The following is a 14,061-nucleotide window of genomic DNA, read 5'->3' on the forward strand; positions in this document are numbered from 1 at the left end:
AGTCGTAGTACGTAGTTTGGTCCAGACTCCGGAGCACTGGGGGGAAAGTCAATAGTACTTTAAGCCAGTTGGCGGCTTGGCCCGATTGGGACATGCGTGTGGAGTCGGATCATGGTATTTCCGCCATATATTACGGGGTCTCTCGCGGTAGATGGAACGATATGATGCATGGCTCATGCGGATAAGTTGGAAGTAGGTTTGTCTATGTTAAGTTGGGGCATTGATTTTATGCCTACGGTCTAGTATACATCCACCCAAACAGTCATGATTATACAGCCATCGCTGTGAAACGGCCATCGAGTCGTAACCACACACGGGGATAAACCCACGCATCGCGCTGATTTCGTTATGTATCCTTTTTGTGGCCCTCCTCGGTCGACGGTCCTTTCGGCTTGAGCTGCTCTTCTACTTGCGCAATCGCCCGTTCTGCCTCTAACGAAAGCTCGGGCGCGTCAAGGATAGAAGCCAGTTTCTTAGCATCGCTGATACGGAGCAGGAGCCGGTCCTCTTTCTTCGCCAGATCTTCGACCATGCTGGAAATCGGCATTTGGTCCGGGGGGGTCTGCATAGCGTACGATACTCGTTTCGCGTATAGATCTTCGAGTCCGGGGAACGATACGGGATTCAACAGGTTGTTTTCCACGAGATACTGCAGGTGCTTGGATCCGTTCAAGGCTAAATTTGGTCAGCGGGTCACTTCGATGGCGGTGGGAGCACGGGGAAAGACTCACCCCGCCAATGCGACCAGCCTCGGTAGACAAGGTAGAAAAATGGGATATTAGGTACTCTGCAGTCGCATTAGAGAAACACATGGTTAGCGGAGCTCCCTTGCAGGCAACTTCTTCAGGGCGGCTTGCGAGACGAAGTGGGCGCACATACATGGGAATCAAGGCGATCGGGGCCGTGATGGGTGCCGCAATAAAGCTCCACCACATCTTCTTGCGATGCAACTCCTGCCGTTCCGTGGCGATCTTCAACAAGATCGCCTGCAGCTTGCCGGGCTTGATGGCATTTCCCGGGAATAGCACATCGATCTTCTTTGTCCCGTGGGTCTCATCCATTCGTCTTTGGGCGTTCAGCGACGGAATACTTTTGAGACCCCATTCTTCAAAGGGTATCCGTTGTTGAACACGATTCCCCCAGGTGACCAGGTGTTTCTTCCAGCCTTTCTCGGCCTCCTCCCATTGAGCCCACTTTTCAGCAACTTTTCCAGTGGCCCGGTCGGTCCATGAAAGCTCCTTCGGCGTCTGACCCTTGCTGATGGCCCGGGAATAGATCAAGGCGCGTCTCGTCGAGATCGGAATGACAAAGAGTCGCATATCAGCGGGGGCTGAGCTTTGCTTTTTTCCTTTTTTCTTTTTTTTTTCCTTCCGTTTCTTGTTTGCTATCGTTTTCCCACCTTTCGTGATTCGTTTCCTTCACACCCTCCTTTATTGGAAAGGGCAATTGATGTTGGGTCGCAGGATAGGATTATGGGTGGGCAGCCAGGGAGGTCAACTACCGACTGACAAGAGAAAACACCCGATTCCAGGGAGACTGTAAAAGTAGCATTCCTTTAAATGGATGAGAGGTGGTTTCGAATGACGACAGAGGATCGCGGGAAAATAGGGGGAGGACATTCAGTCCTACTTTTTGTTGTTCGCTCCAAACTGAGGATAATTCGAGGGGAGCGGGAGAGACGTCATTCCGCACCCGGCGCAGACAGACAACCAGACTTGCTTTCCTGACTCCTTACTCTTCCGGGTTTAGCAGCGATCCAGTCAATCTTGTCGCAATCTCTCGTCGTCCAATTTCTCTCCCCAGCCTTCCGATCATGTCTGCCTGTATTTGGTGTTCAACCCTCTTATGACAAGCAAGCCCTGTGCAAAGGGCGCCAAAAGCTGTCTACAATCCCGGCGATTCCGCCAGCCCTCTTGATCCGGAGGGTCGCGATTCGCGAGTGAGGCGATGCGGACTAGATCCCCCATCGACCCCCAACGTCCATCAGCCCCATCCAACATCGCTTGGAGCAACCCTTGATCGGAAAGGAAATGGCTCAAAATGGTCAAAATTCGCGCGCCCAGCCCCTTGAATCGGAGGTTATCTCGGATAAGCAGCAGTTGGAGTTCCCTCCCATCCCAGAATGGACCCCCGAGCACTCCGAGCAGTCGCTCGGCGGACCGACCAGCGACACCCGCTCCAGTGACGCCCTTCGCAACAGTACCACAGAACAGTCGTCGAACGTACCACGATTATCGGAGGACGCTGCGACCTATATGACGAGGGATCATTCGACCGGGGCAAAAAGGCTGCGAAGCGTACCAGGTAATTACATAAACCAAACGGGGGTGTTTCTGTGGGGGCGTGGTGGTGAGCGTCTACTAATGTTGTTGTCCGTGCAGCATGGGTTCAATCGGTGGATCACCCAGAAGAAGGCGACGGAGAAGAACTAGCAGAGTCATCTGTGACGGACAGACTCCTTCCTGCAGAACCACACGAGGCTGTAGTTGCCCAGCACAATCACTCTCCGTCTGCGACACGGACATCCAATCTACATCACCAGGGCGGCAGTGTCGACGAGGGACGTGGACAACCTCCGAGGCGTGAGACTCGCTGGATTTCATTTTCACGAACGATCGCATATCCGAGAGAGCCCGGAGTGGAAGAAAAGGCCGTGCCACCGGAGTGGCTGGATGAGAATTACAACGACTACTCGCAGCCCTGGCGGGGACAGCTGCCGTCCGACGAGACCGAAGACCCCTTGAAGATGAAACGACGCCGAAAGATCTGGTTCAAGCGGTTCCATTCAACCCTCCTGAAGAGCCCCATTGTACCGTTGATCTTCCGATTAACGGTATGGTGTTTCTCCCTCACTGCTCTCGCCCTGGGGGGCTCAATCCATCAGCTCTCCGGGGAGTATCAGCACCCTCGAGGACCCTCCGCTCTGATGGCCATCATCGTCGACGCTGTTGCCCTGGTTTACTTGATTTACATCACGTGGGATGAGTACACTGCGAAACCACTTGGGCTCCGGCCCCCCTCGGCCAAAGCCCGTCTCATCCTTCTGGACATCTTCTTCATCGTCTTCGATTCCGCCAACCTGAGCCTGGCCTTCGAGTCTTTGTCCACGGCAAAGGGCGCATGCACTAACACCGAGGTCAACAGGGAGCTCGCTCCCAAAAACGACGCCATATGCGACCGGCAAATAGCGTTAGCCAGTGTTCTTTTGGTAGCCTTGATCGCTTGGCTAACGACATTTTCGATCAGCGTCCTTCGGTAAGTTCAAGTCTCCGGTTCAATACAAGTAGCCCAGGGTGTGTACTGACGTTCTTTCTCAACCAGTCTGGTCGAACGGGTTGCAAAGTAACCCCTTCATTATTACTTCCACGGTACCACGGCCTCCTCCGTGCATCTTATGTCTACTTTCATGTCTTTATTTCTATGACCGGACGATACCCGGTCAGACGTATTCCCGCCTGCGCGATGATTTCTTTAGTTTTTACACTTCTCACCCATTTTGCATAATGGAATTGTACATTTTGAATAATACGATTGAAGTCACAATGGTAGCCTGGTGTGGTTAGTCGCGAGTTCTTCAGCCTTTCCTGTATCTCTGCATCGACAGACCTTACACCGCGTTATCTTGCAGGTAGATAAATGCTCTTACAGTATACTCAAATACTTTTCAGTATCCAAAAACTTTTCAGCAGAAGCGTCCTTTCTCCCATCTTCATTCTATAGCTCCTTTACAAAATTATGTCTTTCAATGAAGCCCATACTACTGGATACTTCAGTATCTATAGTTTATACCTACCCAACAAATAACGTACCTGCGTCGCGATGCAGTATCAATAGCCCTTGCTTTGCTCACTCGCATAGGCGTAAGCGCGGGCGTGGTGTAGCCGTCGACATGAGCATGGGCCACAGATACCAGTATAGCGCCGACAATTTTCAACACCTGGGACTATGGCGCAGCTGGGAGCGCGTTAGACTGAAGAATCAACTTCAGCCTCCTACTTTCACCAAAGTAGTGTAATCTAAAGGTCACCGGTTCGATCCCGGTTGGTCCCATATCTTTTTTCCTCTTTTTTCCGGTTGTTTGGGACTGCGGGAAAAAAAAAATCTTTTTTTGTGGTTTGATTGAGGTGGGCCGGTGGTGGTGATGGTGATGGTGGGACCGGGCTACTCTTGACTCGGACTAGGACACTAGGCGCCTGTCTGGTAAATTTATGTGGCTGGGAGAGGCTGTGTTGTCGACGTCGTATGATTTAGTTTGATAGCATGACTGTGATGGAACTTCGAAGGTGGAAAAGCCGAGGTTGGATTTTTTATCAGAATAGATGGCTGGGAGATTGTGTGATGCTTGGAAGTATCAATTACGAGCTACAATCATTATAGAGAGTGGACCTTGTATTACCTGGCTTGCTGTGTGACTATCGCAAAATATATATAGTACCTCAATATGACTCAACCATAGATCATGCCCTATAAGTTTTATACCCGAGTCTCTGAGTAGGGTCAAACCAAAGTATGAGCAAGAGCGTCAAGCAGAGATGAGGAATTCAATGTGAATATCGTAGGACGATGTCAAGGTTGCAGGGGTTATCAACGGTTGTATAATGGTTGCTGCTGGTTGTGGTATAACTATAGATGACTATAAACCATCCATAGTTATATAATGATGATTCATAAACATTGTCTCAAATAAAATAACCTGGTGTGGTTGCGTTCTTATCATATTATAGTTAAAGTCGGAAACACCGACGCACATAGGCATAAATATATATCTAAAGCTTGAAAATAGTATGGAGTAGTGTAGACCACATCACCAGGAGAACTTAGACCTTCAACTAAATTAACTGATCAGCATAGTGGAGAGAATAGTAAGATGGAGACAATAGCATTTCAGCTAATAACACTATAATTTTTCCATGAAACTAGTTGTTCCTTAGTTGATTGAGCGATGGGTAACATCAAGACAACGATGATCACGATGCTCGGGAGTTATATATGTAATGTAGATATATGTAATGTAGAGTACTGTTGCTAAATGAGTTTCAAACTTTCAACACCTGGGACTATGGCGCAGCTGGGAGCGCGTTAGACTGAAGAATCAACTTCAGCCTCCTACTTCTAAGAAGTAGTGTAATCTAAAGGTCACCGGTTCGATCCCGGTTGGTCCCATATCTTTTTCTTCTTTTTGCTCATGCCAACCACGATGCGGCCATTAGACCTTAGTGGGGCTTTCTTTTTGCCTTGATTTACTGCCTCTACTCAGTTCGTAAGCATTACCAAACCCGCCGGTTCATGCGAGTCCAATAGATGACCATATAGAACATCTTGCACTGAATTTGAACTCCTACCTACACATGTAGAGCTGGCCCATCAGGTCCAAACAACGGGTCTCCGTGAAACCATTCCACGTTCCTAATATTCTCAATCTGTTCCTCATCCTCTGGCTTGCCATAGCACATGTCCCACGATTTATCCCCTGGATAGGCACCAACCATCTTGAAACCCTCCTGGCTGTCAAGGTCCCCCAGTAGGCGATGGCCCACACCGGCAGGGACAATGATCAAGTCACCCCTCTCAACGGTGGGTTCGAACCGATTCGGGTTGTGCTCGCCACCGAAGCAAAGACGCGCACGACCGGACACAACCCCCAAGACTTCATGCGTAGTGCTGTGGAAGTGTGTCTGGCTATACATCCCGTAAACCCACTGTGGCATGACCTCTCCAACTTTGCTGAGATGGGACGCGAGTTGGTCAGGAGTCGCAGTGAAGGCTCTGTGGTAGATCATGAGGGGCTTGGATTGAATCGAGGTGTTTGGTATGTGCTGCCATCGTGGAATCTGGCGAGAGGTGACTTGGATATTCGACAGGGGTGCGATTGTCATTTTCCTAGGATTTAGTGTTTTATTGCTTCGCTCAGGTCTCCGTGCGATAGGCGCGTCTGCATCACATCGACAATGAGTCTCTCGTAATGAGGATAGGAAATCCACGACTACTGACTTGAACTGATATACGAATGAGGGCACTGGGGTGAGCTGTCGATGACGTCACACCTAGGCCCCGTTCAGCCCAGACCAGGCCTGTTTTTGATGCTGAGAGCAAGATTAGTATACGAGTCTAGGCAGACCAAGCTACGCTGGTTAGTGTACTGGACCACCATGCTAGGTCAGCCGCATAACGACATTTTCCCGGAGTGCCAATATCAGGTTATTGTGGTTGGTGTTCACGTCAAAGAGTGGGTACAGACGGAGTACCTAGTTATGGCGCTGGAACCGCTCAAGGTGGGCCAGGATGGAGGGAGGTACAAGGCAGCTTCCGGTCGCGTTTATGGCTGTTCAAAAGAGTGCTAATGCCTGAGCCGTTGTGTAGGCACCCCAAATATAGGAAGATAGCCAAGTGCAGCTTCTTCTTTCAATGATGAGTCAAGTTGAGAAGAAGATCTAGAACGGAGAACAGTCAACAATGAGGCTGTACAGCTCTTTGACCGCCTACCCGAACCAGCCATAAAACCCCCCCACGGCCTTCTCTCACGACCGCCCAACGCCACGCCTTTTCCCTCTCCCTCTTTCGATTGTTTTTGCCTCCTCTTCTTCCCTGCTACCTTTCCTGGCATCAAGTGCGCTATCTTTGTTGGTGTCTCACGGTTCTGCGTTATTTTGATACTGGGCAGCCCTTCTCTGCCTCTGCTCTCCTTATTGCCCTCTTTCGAGTGCGCGGCTTTCCTCGTGCCTCGCTGGTGGTCAGGCGGTACTAGTCGGACTCACCACCGCAGCCTAAGCCGCCTACCTGGATAGTACGCCTACTGCTCAGGAGCAGACGAAAGGTGTTGTCTTCTGGGAAAGCTCAAGTGAGTCACATCCGTGCCCTATACTGGCCTAACTCCATGCTGCCTCGCCCACCTGCCCCGTGGTTGGCTTACAACTTCCCTGAACGACCACCGCAGCTAATATATCGCCCCCAGCCACAGTCTCACTTTCGTTCCAAGTATCTTCAGTCGAAACATGCCTCCACTCATCCCACAGACGCCTCAGAAGGAGGATCTGGATGAAACGTTGGTTCAAACTCCAGTCCCATCCTTGGGTGGTCGCCACTAATACCGGACTGATTTCGCACATAGATGGACATTCTTAGAGAAGGGCATCGATAGCGTGATGCTGAAGCTGGAGGAAGGCGTGGATATGAAGCATGTATGGCCTCCCTCATTTCCCGGGACCCTCCGACATAGTCGTTCTTTAACGCATTCTAACGCTGTGCCTGCGCTCTATAGTACATGGCCCTGTATACGTACGTCGTCCCTTCCCATGCCGCAACGAATCAAACAACCTCTAATACTAGGACAGGGCTGTTCATAACTTTTGCACGTCTCAGAAAGCAGTTGCCAACGGGCAAGGCTTGCAGTCGCACAGGGGTGGTTCGTTTCCGCCTCAAACTTTGGGTAGTCGGTGTAGGCTGACATGTTTGGATAGCACATTTGTTGGGCGAAGAGCTATACAAGTTACTGGGCGAATACCTATCGCGTCATCTCCAAGCGGTGTATACAGAGTCTGAGAGTCACGCCGAGGAGGCCCTCCTAGGATTTTACATTCGCGAATGGCTCCGCTACACAACGGCCGCCAAGTACATCAACCATTTATTCCGGTATCTTAACCGACACTGGGTGAAGCGGGAGATCGATGAAGGCAAAAAGAACGTGTACGATGTTTACACGTTGCACCTGGTCAAATGGAAGGACGACTTTTTCATGAAGGTCCACAAGAAGGTCATGGACGCTGTATTGAACCTCGTTGAAAAGCAACGAAATGGGGAGACCATCGAACAATCGCAGATTAAGAGCATCGTCGACTCCTTTGTTTCCCTGGGTCTGGACGAGAGCGATAGTACCAAGTCCACGCTCGAAGTCTATCGAATTTACTTTGAAAAGCCGTTCATTGCCGCCACCCGGGTCTACTACGAAAACGAATCCCGCCAGTTTGTTGCCGAAAACAGTGTCGTCGAATACATGAAGAAGGCCGAGTCTCGTTTCGACGAGGAGAAAGCACGTGTTGGATTGTACCTGCACCCTGATATCTCCAAGCATCTCACCGATACCTGCCTTGACGTGCTCGTCACGGCCCACTCGGAGCTTCTCCGGGACGAGTTCCAGGTTCTGTTAGATAACGAGCGGCAAGATGATCTCGCTCGGATGTATCGGCTGTTGTCGCGCATCAAAGATGGCTTGGATCCCCTGCGAACCAAGTTTGAGACCCATGTCCGGAAAGCCGGTCTTGCTGCCGTTGAGAAGGTCGCTACCGGGGGCGAGACTTTCGAACCCAGGATGTATGTCGATGCGCTATTACAGGTACATACTCGCTACCAAAGCTTGGTCAACGAGGCCTTCAACGGCGAGTCTGAATTTGTTCGATCGTTGGACAATGCTTGCCGCGAGTTCGTCAACCGCAACAAGATCTGCGCATCGAGCTCGACCAAATCGCCCGAGCTCCTGGCTAAATACACAGACTCGTTGCTCAAGAAGGGCCCCAAGGCCGCCGAAGAGTCGGAACTAGAAGAAATGCTAGTCCAGATCATGACTGTCTTCAAGTACATCGAGGACAAGGATGTTTTCCAGAAGTTCTACTCGAAGATGCTTGCGAAGCGACTGGTGCATGTGAGCTCGGTGTCAGATGACGCGGAGACGAGTATGATCAGCAAGCTCAAGGAAGCTTGCGGGTTCGAATACACCAACAAACTGCAGCGCATGTTCCAGGATATCCAGATCTCGAAGGATCTTAACGGTAGCTACAGAGATTGGCAGGAGAAGGTCCTCGACGATGACGACCGGAAGAAGCTGGTGGACTCGCATTTCCAGATCCTGGGAACTGGGTTCTGGCCGCTCCAGGCGCCATCCACCGACTTCCTTGCACCACCGGAGATTGTCAAGACCGCTGAGCGGTTCCAGAGCTTCTATTTCGACAAACACAATGGGCGAAAGCTCACCTGGCTCTGGCAGCTGTGCAAGGGTGAGATGAAGACCAACTACATCAAAAACACCAAGGTCCCATACACATTCCAGGTGTCCACCTTCCAGATGGGGATCCTTCTGCTGTTCAACGAGAATGACACCTTGACCTATGAGGACATCCAGAAGGCCACCTCACTTGCCCCCGAGATTCTCGACCCCAACCTAGGTATCTTCCTCAAAGCCAAGGTGCTACATATCAGCCCAGAGGGCACCAAGCCCGGGCCTGGGGCGTCTTTCTCCCTGAACTACAACTTCAAGCACAAGAAGGTCAAGGTGAACCTGAACATTCAAATCAAATCCGAGCAGAAGGTCGAGTCAGACGACACCCACAAGACGATAGAGGAGGACCGTAAGCTGCTACTCCAGGTATGTCACCCAACCCAGTATCCCAAATCCTTCAACGTCAGAAAGCATACTAACCCACCACTCCCCCCAGTCCGCCATCGTCCGCATCATGAAGTCCCGCAAGAAGATGAAGCACGTCCAGCTCGTCCAGGAAGTCATCCACCAAGTCAAATCCCGCTTCCCGCCCAAGGTACCGGACATTAAGAAGAACATCGAGGCTCTCATGGAGAAAGACTATATAGAGCGTTTGGACGGTGACGAAATTGCCTACATTGCATGATTGATCGATTCATTGATCGATTGCTGCTATACACTACTACTCTCCCTGGCTCGGTTATCTATCTCTATTATTCTCTCCTACGTTAGCGCTAGTCTTCTTTCTCTTCTTATATCAGTTCTATCACGTCTGAAATGAATAAATCAATCCTTGCATAGCATCTGACTGGAGTAATTCATGAGATGGAAGTGGATGATTTGTATGGTAGGGCTGTTTACCTCTGTTTCTATTTCCTTTCTATACCTATTGAAATGGGTACAGTAGCGGCACCTGGTGAACTACAGTAGACACGCAGTACACAGCACACAGAGGAAAGACACCAAGAAAAGAAGTAACAGTGAATGAGTTCAAGTATGTATATATATTACACGATTATCTTTGGCTTTAATCATACCCATAGATGACAGATTGAAACAAGCGAATAAAGGGGTGGGAAAAAAAAAGCAGATAGTACTAACACAAAAGTAAGCCCTGCATTTGGGTATCGAAGTTTCAACAGGTGTAGATTGGACATTTGCTTGGGAGCCACCAATGGCTCCCCGGTTTGGTTTGAGATGTGTGTGATATAATGTGTTATAGACGTCGCTGAAAAGATTAAGATGAAAGAGAGAGAAAGCCACCCCGTAAGTCAGTGCCGTGTAGATCATCATGTCCAAGAAAGACCAAGACCAAGACTGGTAGAAGGTCCAAACTGGATATTGAAAAGAAAAAAAAAAGAAACAAAAAAGGGACAAAAACGGATTATTTGGTGGAAAGACTGGCGGTCTCGGAGGGTAAGGGGGGTTTCTCTTCATTTGTTGGCTGTTGGGGGCGATCACCGTGTTCTTCCTCTTTGGCATTGTCTTGAGATTGAGACGTCCGAGTATGGCTTTCCTTGTCGGTCACCGGGGGTGGTGGTGAGGCTTTCGGTTCCTTCGGGGCTTCGGTATCGGCACTCGCTTGTTCTGGATGATCCGTGGCCGTAACATCCGGCTCTTTTATGTCCTCCCCGAGCACAGGAGCTTCCCGAGACAAGGGCGATCTCGGATAAACAGGCTCGTAATCGCTGCTCTCACCGCTGCTATCACCCTTTCGGTGGAGGGGACCGAATTCGCCGCTTTCGCGCCTCAAGAGGATATTGCTCCATCTCTTTCTGCGGCTTCCGCTGCGGGAGAGAGAAAGGCTGACGCTTGAAAGGCTCGCGTTCGAGTCCTCGCTGCGACGCGCTTGAAGAGACTTCCGTCTGCCCCTTTCGGCGTCAGTTGTCTCGGCGACGGTGGCGAGGATGGGAGTCGACGGGGAGGTGACTGAGGAGGGGGAGGAGGGGGAAGAAGATTTCTTCTCCTGCCACTCCTTGCGTTTGTCAGAGGCCCATGAGCTCCATGAGCTGAGATACGCGCCTGCCTTTTGGCCCACGGAGTTGACTGAGGCTTGCGCTTGGTTGATGTCGAGCGGGGGTGCTTTGCGGCCCATCCAAGCGGAGCCTGCTGTTGTCGAGGCGGCTGCCGAGTTTGAACGTGGGAGAGGTGGTGGTTGCGGTGGAGATCCTCCGTCTAGGGACTGTCGCTGCGACTGCATTGCCTTCTCTTCGTTGCGCTTTTTCTGGGCCTCGCGCATCGATTCGATGTCGGACCAGAAGCTGTTGAAGGCGGCGCTCATTTTCTTCTGGCCGGTGCTTAGATGCCGGTTGAGCGCTTCGCGGCCTTCGCGGACGCGGTCGTCGAGATGGAGATCTGCGACCTGTTGCGAGATGCGCCGTTGGACGTCGTCGATTGTGAGGCCTCCAGCGCAAGGATGACGGGGTTCGACGATCGAGAAAGGCAGGGCATCGGATGTGAGACGCGAGAAGAGAGCGTAGTTGGAGGTGTTTTGCCACATTGCCAGGAACTCTCCGTTGAATTCCAACGCCGGATCGCCTTCAATGTTAAGTCCATCTATCTGCTCCTGGGTCCTCCGACCAGGATCACCGGCGTTGAACGAGTCAAGTTCTTCGTGGTACTTCATGCAGGCGAGTAGTGCGAGTAAGTATTCCTCGAATTGAAGTCTGATGAACTCCTCGGATCCCATATAGCCGTGCGTTTTGGGGCGTTCCGGGTGGCTTTCATCCCACGTTTCGTTGATGATTTGGGTAAGGAGGTCGATCCAACGTCTATCCGCAGTCGACAGCGCCAATGCATTTCGTAAAGTCAGGGATGAGATGTTGATGGTGTCTTCGTCAAGCTAGAGCAATCAAGTTAGAAACGCAAGGGCTACCGAGAGTGCAGCTACTTACGTTGATTAAAATATCACTATAGCGGTCCTTCTGCTGCAAGAGCAACGAATTTGTCGACCCGACAACGTATGACTTGGTTCCGTCATCTGCGAGCAGATCCAGCTGCTGTAATGGTGTGTACGGCCCGAACATGCTGCCCTGGAAAGACGTTAGAACTACCCACAACGCTTGTTGAAGATGTGCAAACCTTTCCAAAAATTTGCAATGGCAGACCCATATAAGATAGTACTGGAATAATTAGCATTAGCCTATCGTCGTTGCAAAGCAAAAGGCTGGTCCCATACAAGAGCTTCTGTCGCTAGTTTTGAGGGAGGTCGGTTTCTGGACGGTTCGTGCATAATTATCGAATGAGGGATCGGCACAGTCCCCCAGACTGTTCATAAGGCCCGGTATGAGAGAGACGAGCGAGAACTGGATCATGCACAGGCGTTCGCATCTCGAGCCGAAGAACAGCATCTGCCGATGGTCAGTAACAAGGTTCGATCGTTTGCGCGAACTATCCGTACCTTTGGCTGTAGAAGCAAAGCCTTGAACAATACAAGCGTCTGATACTTGAACTCGTGGATCATCTCCCGCAGAGAAAGTCCTAGGCCGATCAGACATGTCATGTAGTACCCAATGCAGCAGTCTTACCCAAGTTTTGGTCTTTGAAGCCCTCATTCTTCTCTAGGCTGATCACCAGCCCTTCCCGGAATTTCTAAACACGTATATCAGCATATCTCCAGATTGTCAAGCCGCAGCGCCGAAACACACCTTGAGGATATCAAAGTCCGAAAAGTCCCTATTTTTCGACCAGACGAATCAGCCACATTCCACATCGCATTGTGCCACCAAATGATCACTTGACGGCGCGAGCGCCGCCACCTCCAGATCGGATGCGACCGCCAACATACCGTTGCGCAAACCAAGCCGTCGTCACCACCGACAATTTCTCCCTCAATTGGCCCAGATATTGGGGACTATCCGTCACCACCACGACAGCCTTCTGCACCGTAGACCGCGTAACCTCCGGCGGCTTGTACTTGAGAATGCTCGCGTCGATCTGCCTGGCGCAAGCGATACCGAAAAGCGAAGTCGCCGGCTCCGTGGCGGTCTCTTTCTGGTGCAGGGTGAAATACGAGAATTCCTCGGTCGACCTAATTGCAGCGCGGGCACCATGTCAATGAAGGACTAGACGCTTTTCTGCGGAGGGGAGGGTTTCGAAGACGGTATGGGAGGAGTGGGAGAAAGGAGAAAGGGGAGCATCGGTTCGTACATATGCGCGCCGTCCGATAGCGCCATGAATGGTAATAAAGACCAGTCATTTTCCACCGCGGGGTCGGTCCCCTCGTTTCCTATACAGTGCTCGATCTCGGGGCCCCTGTGGAGAAAGAACAAGATGTAGGTTAACTGATATGTTCGCCCCGCATGAGATCCTCGTCGCGCCCTGTGTCGCAGTTGGGTGGTGGTGGGATGCGACTCGTGTGGACTTCAAGCCAAAGAATGTCGCGCGGTATACAACGACACCTCGACTGTTTCCCGCTTCGACACCTCTCTCCCCCCCTCATTCGAGCTACTCACCTTGCATGGTGGAAATCAATGACCATCACAATGGGCACCTGTTGACTCGAGGTACTAGCCATAGCGGAGGGTTTTATGTGGGGTGTGACTTATTAAAAAAAAAGAAATAACAAAAACAGGCACCGAAAATGACACGTTCTAAGCCAATTTCCTTCCTGTCGAAGGGTGAAGGCAGCCCTTCCAGAAAAGGCGAGAGATAACGACGGTCGATCGAACCCCCCTCACGTGTTGACCCAAGAATGATGATTGATCCGTAAGAAAGATACAACAAAACCAACGGTAGAAAGAGTTGGTCCGGGGGGAGGGGGGGGATATTTACTTGTTTGGAACCAGGGGAAATCGAAGGGTTGCAGAATGGTTTGCTCTTCCTCGGGCGGTGACTGGAAGAAAAGCTGGGGATCGTCAACTATTTTGACTTACTACTAATAGTTAATGAATCTCCCTTCCTCCGTAAGCCCCGCCGTCTAAGGGCCTATTACGTAGTAGTACGGAGTAGTACTGTAGCCCTGCCGGCCCAGTGGCCAAGTATGCAGTCATTTTCATTACGGTCGGCATGAATCTTCAGCCCGGGTGGTCCTGGTGGAGTGTTTCCATTTTTAACTTGTGACCGCGCCTGACCACCAGATGATGATCATGCTG

General features: G+C 51.0%; 5 protein-coding genes and 2 non-coding genes across 7 annotated transcripts; 4 read left to right on the forward strand and 3 right to left on the reverse strand.

Annotated features, from left to right (window-relative positions):
- Window positions 1-197: 197 nt before the first annotated feature.
- BDW47DRAFT_108546 (mitochondrial K+-H+ exchange-related family protein) lies at window positions 198-1,622 on the reverse strand. The gene is made up of 3 exons (XM_024813260.1): window positions 880-1,622; window positions 732-787; window positions 198-675 (listed from the first exon to the last, which is right to left on the reverse strand). The coding sequence occupies exons 1-3, from the start codon at window positions 1,317-1,319 to the stop codon at window positions 347-349; spliced, it is 825 nt and encodes a 274-aa protein (XP_024670435.1). The 5' UTR covers window positions 1,320-1,622; the 3' UTR covers window positions 198-346.
- Window positions 1,623-1,670: 48 nt separating this feature from the next.
- On the forward strand, window positions 1,671-3,636 carry BDW47DRAFT_108551 (phospholipase D regulator). Its single transcript, XM_024813261.1, has 3 exons — window positions 1,671-2,304; window positions 2,382-3,255; window positions 3,322-3,636. The coding sequence occupies exons 1-3, from the start codon at window positions 2,031-2,033 to the stop codon at window positions 3,344-3,346; spliced, it is 1,173 nt and encodes a 390-aa protein (XP_024670436.1). The 5' UTR covers window positions 1,671-2,030; the 3' UTR covers window positions 3,347-3,636.
- Window positions 3,637-3,939: 303 nt separating this feature from the next.
- BDW47DRAFT_t104 lies at window positions 3,940-4,050 on the forward strand. Its single transcript has one exon. It is a non-coding gene; the product is annotated as a tRNA-Phe (tRNA).
- A 1,003-nt stretch (window positions 4,051-5,053) lies between these two features.
- BDW47DRAFT_t105 lies at window positions 5,054-5,163 on the forward strand. Its single transcript has one exon. It is a non-coding gene; the product is annotated as a tRNA-Phe (tRNA).
- On the reverse strand, window positions 5,062-6,136 carry BDW47DRAFT_49347 (cupin domain-containing protein). The gene is made up of 3 exons (XM_024819167.1): window positions 5,992-6,136; window positions 5,343-5,932; window positions 5,062-5,249 (listed from the first exon to the last, which is right to left on the reverse strand). The coding sequence occupies exon 2, from the start codon at window positions 5,874-5,876 to the stop codon at window positions 5,343-5,345; it is 534 nt and encodes a 177-aa protein (XP_024670437.1). The 5' UTR covers window positions 5,877-5,932; window positions 5,992-6,136; the 3' UTR covers window positions 5,062-5,249.
- Window positions 6,137-6,993: 857 nt separating this feature from the next.
- On the forward strand, window positions 6,994-9,785 carry culA (cullin culA). The gene is made up of 4 exons (XM_024819165.1): window positions 6,994-7,275; window positions 7,332-7,402; window positions 7,458-9,355; window positions 9,426-9,785. The coding sequence occupies exons 1-4, from the start codon at window positions 7,262-7,264 to the stop codon at window positions 9,612-9,614; spliced, it is 2,172 nt and encodes a 723-aa protein (XP_024670438.1). The 5' UTR covers window positions 6,994-7,261; the 3' UTR covers window positions 9,615-9,785.
- Window positions 9,786-9,949: 164 nt separating this feature from the next.
- On the reverse strand, window positions 9,950-13,865 carry BDW47DRAFT_108554 (putative Avl9 protein). Its single transcript, XM_024813262.1, has 10 exons — window positions 13,423-13,865; window positions 13,118-13,222; window positions 12,756-12,998; window positions 12,616-12,643; window positions 12,496-12,559; window positions 12,369-12,448; window positions 12,147-12,318; window positions 12,050-12,090; window positions 11,863-12,000; window positions 9,950-11,810 (listed from the first exon to the last, which is right to left on the reverse strand). Exons 1-10 carry the CDS (start codon window positions 13,482-13,484, stop codon window positions 10,353-10,355), a joined length of 2,391 nt encoding a protein of 796 aa, XP_024670439.1. The 5' UTR covers window positions 13,485-13,865; the 3' UTR covers window positions 9,950-10,352.
- Between the last annotated feature and the right edge of the window lie 196 nt (window positions 13,866-14,061).

Source organism: Aspergillus candidus (assembly GCF_002847045.1).
Source record: "Aspergillus candidus strain CBS 102.13 unplaced genomic scaffold BDW47scaffold_35, whole genome shotgun sequence".
In the NCBI taxonomy this organism is placed as follows: domain Eukaryota; kingdom Fungi; phylum Ascomycota; class Eurotiomycetes; order Eurotiales; family Aspergillaceae; genus Aspergillus; species Aspergillus candidus.

What these genes read in the sequence shown, in the direction of transcription:
- BDW47DRAFT_108554 (XM_024813262.1), bottom strand. Translation starts at nt 13,484, where the DNA reads ATGGCTAGTACCTCGAGTCAACAGGTGCCCATTGTGATGGTCATTGAT. An exon ending in CTATCGGACGGCGCGCATAT is followed by an intron (nt 12,999 to 13,117) that starts GTACGAACCGAT and finishes CGCTGCAATTAG; the next exon opens with GTCGACCGAGGAATTCTCGT. An exon ending in CTTTGCTTCTACAGCCAAAG is followed by an intron (nt 12,319 to 12,368) that starts GTACGGATAGTT and finishes GACCATCGGCAG; the next exon opens with ATGCTGTTCTTCGGCTCGAG.
- culA (XM_024819165.1), top strand. An exon ending in CTTGCAGTCGCACAGGGGTG is followed by an intron (nt 7,403 to 7,457) that starts GTTCGTTTCCGC and finishes ATGTTTGGATAG; the next exon opens with CACATTTGTTGGGCGAAGAG. An exon ending in ACCGTAAGCTGCTACTCCAG is followed by an intron (nt 9,356 to 9,425) that starts GTATGTCACCCA and finishes CACTCCCCCCAG; the next exon opens with TCCGCCATCGTCCGCATCAT.
- BDW47DRAFT_108551 (XM_024813261.1), top strand. Translation starts at nt 2,031, where the DNA reads ATGGCTCAAAATGGTCAAAATTCGCGCGCCCAGCCCCTTGAATCGGAG. An exon ending in AAGGCTGCGAAGCGTACCAG is followed by an intron (nt 2,305 to 2,381) that starts GTAATTACATAA and finishes TTGTCCGTGCAG; the next exon opens with CATGGGTTCAATCGGTGGAT. An exon ending in TTTTCGATCAGCGTCCTTCG is followed by an intron (nt 3,256 to 3,321) that starts GTAAGTTCAAGT and finishes TTTCTCAACCAG; the next exon opens with TCTGGTCGAACGGGTTGCAA.
- BDW47DRAFT_108546 (XM_024813260.1), bottom strand. Translation starts at nt 1,319, where the DNA reads ATGCGACTCTTTGTCATTCCGATCTCGACGAGACGCGCCTTGATCTAT. An exon ending in CCGATCGCCTTGATTCCCAT is followed by an intron (nt 788 to 879) that starts GTATGTGCGCCC and finishes ATGCGACTGCAG; the next exon opens with AGTACCTAATATCCCATTTT. An exon ending in AGGCTGGTCGCATTGGCGGG is followed by an intron (nt 676 to 731) that starts GTGAGTCTTTCC and finishes GACCAAATTTAG; the next exon opens with CCTTGAACGGATCCAAGCAC.
- BDW47DRAFT_49347 (XM_024819167.1), bottom strand. Translation starts at nt 5,876, where the DNA reads ATGACAATCGCACCCCTGTCGAATATCCAAGTCACCTCTCGCCAGATT.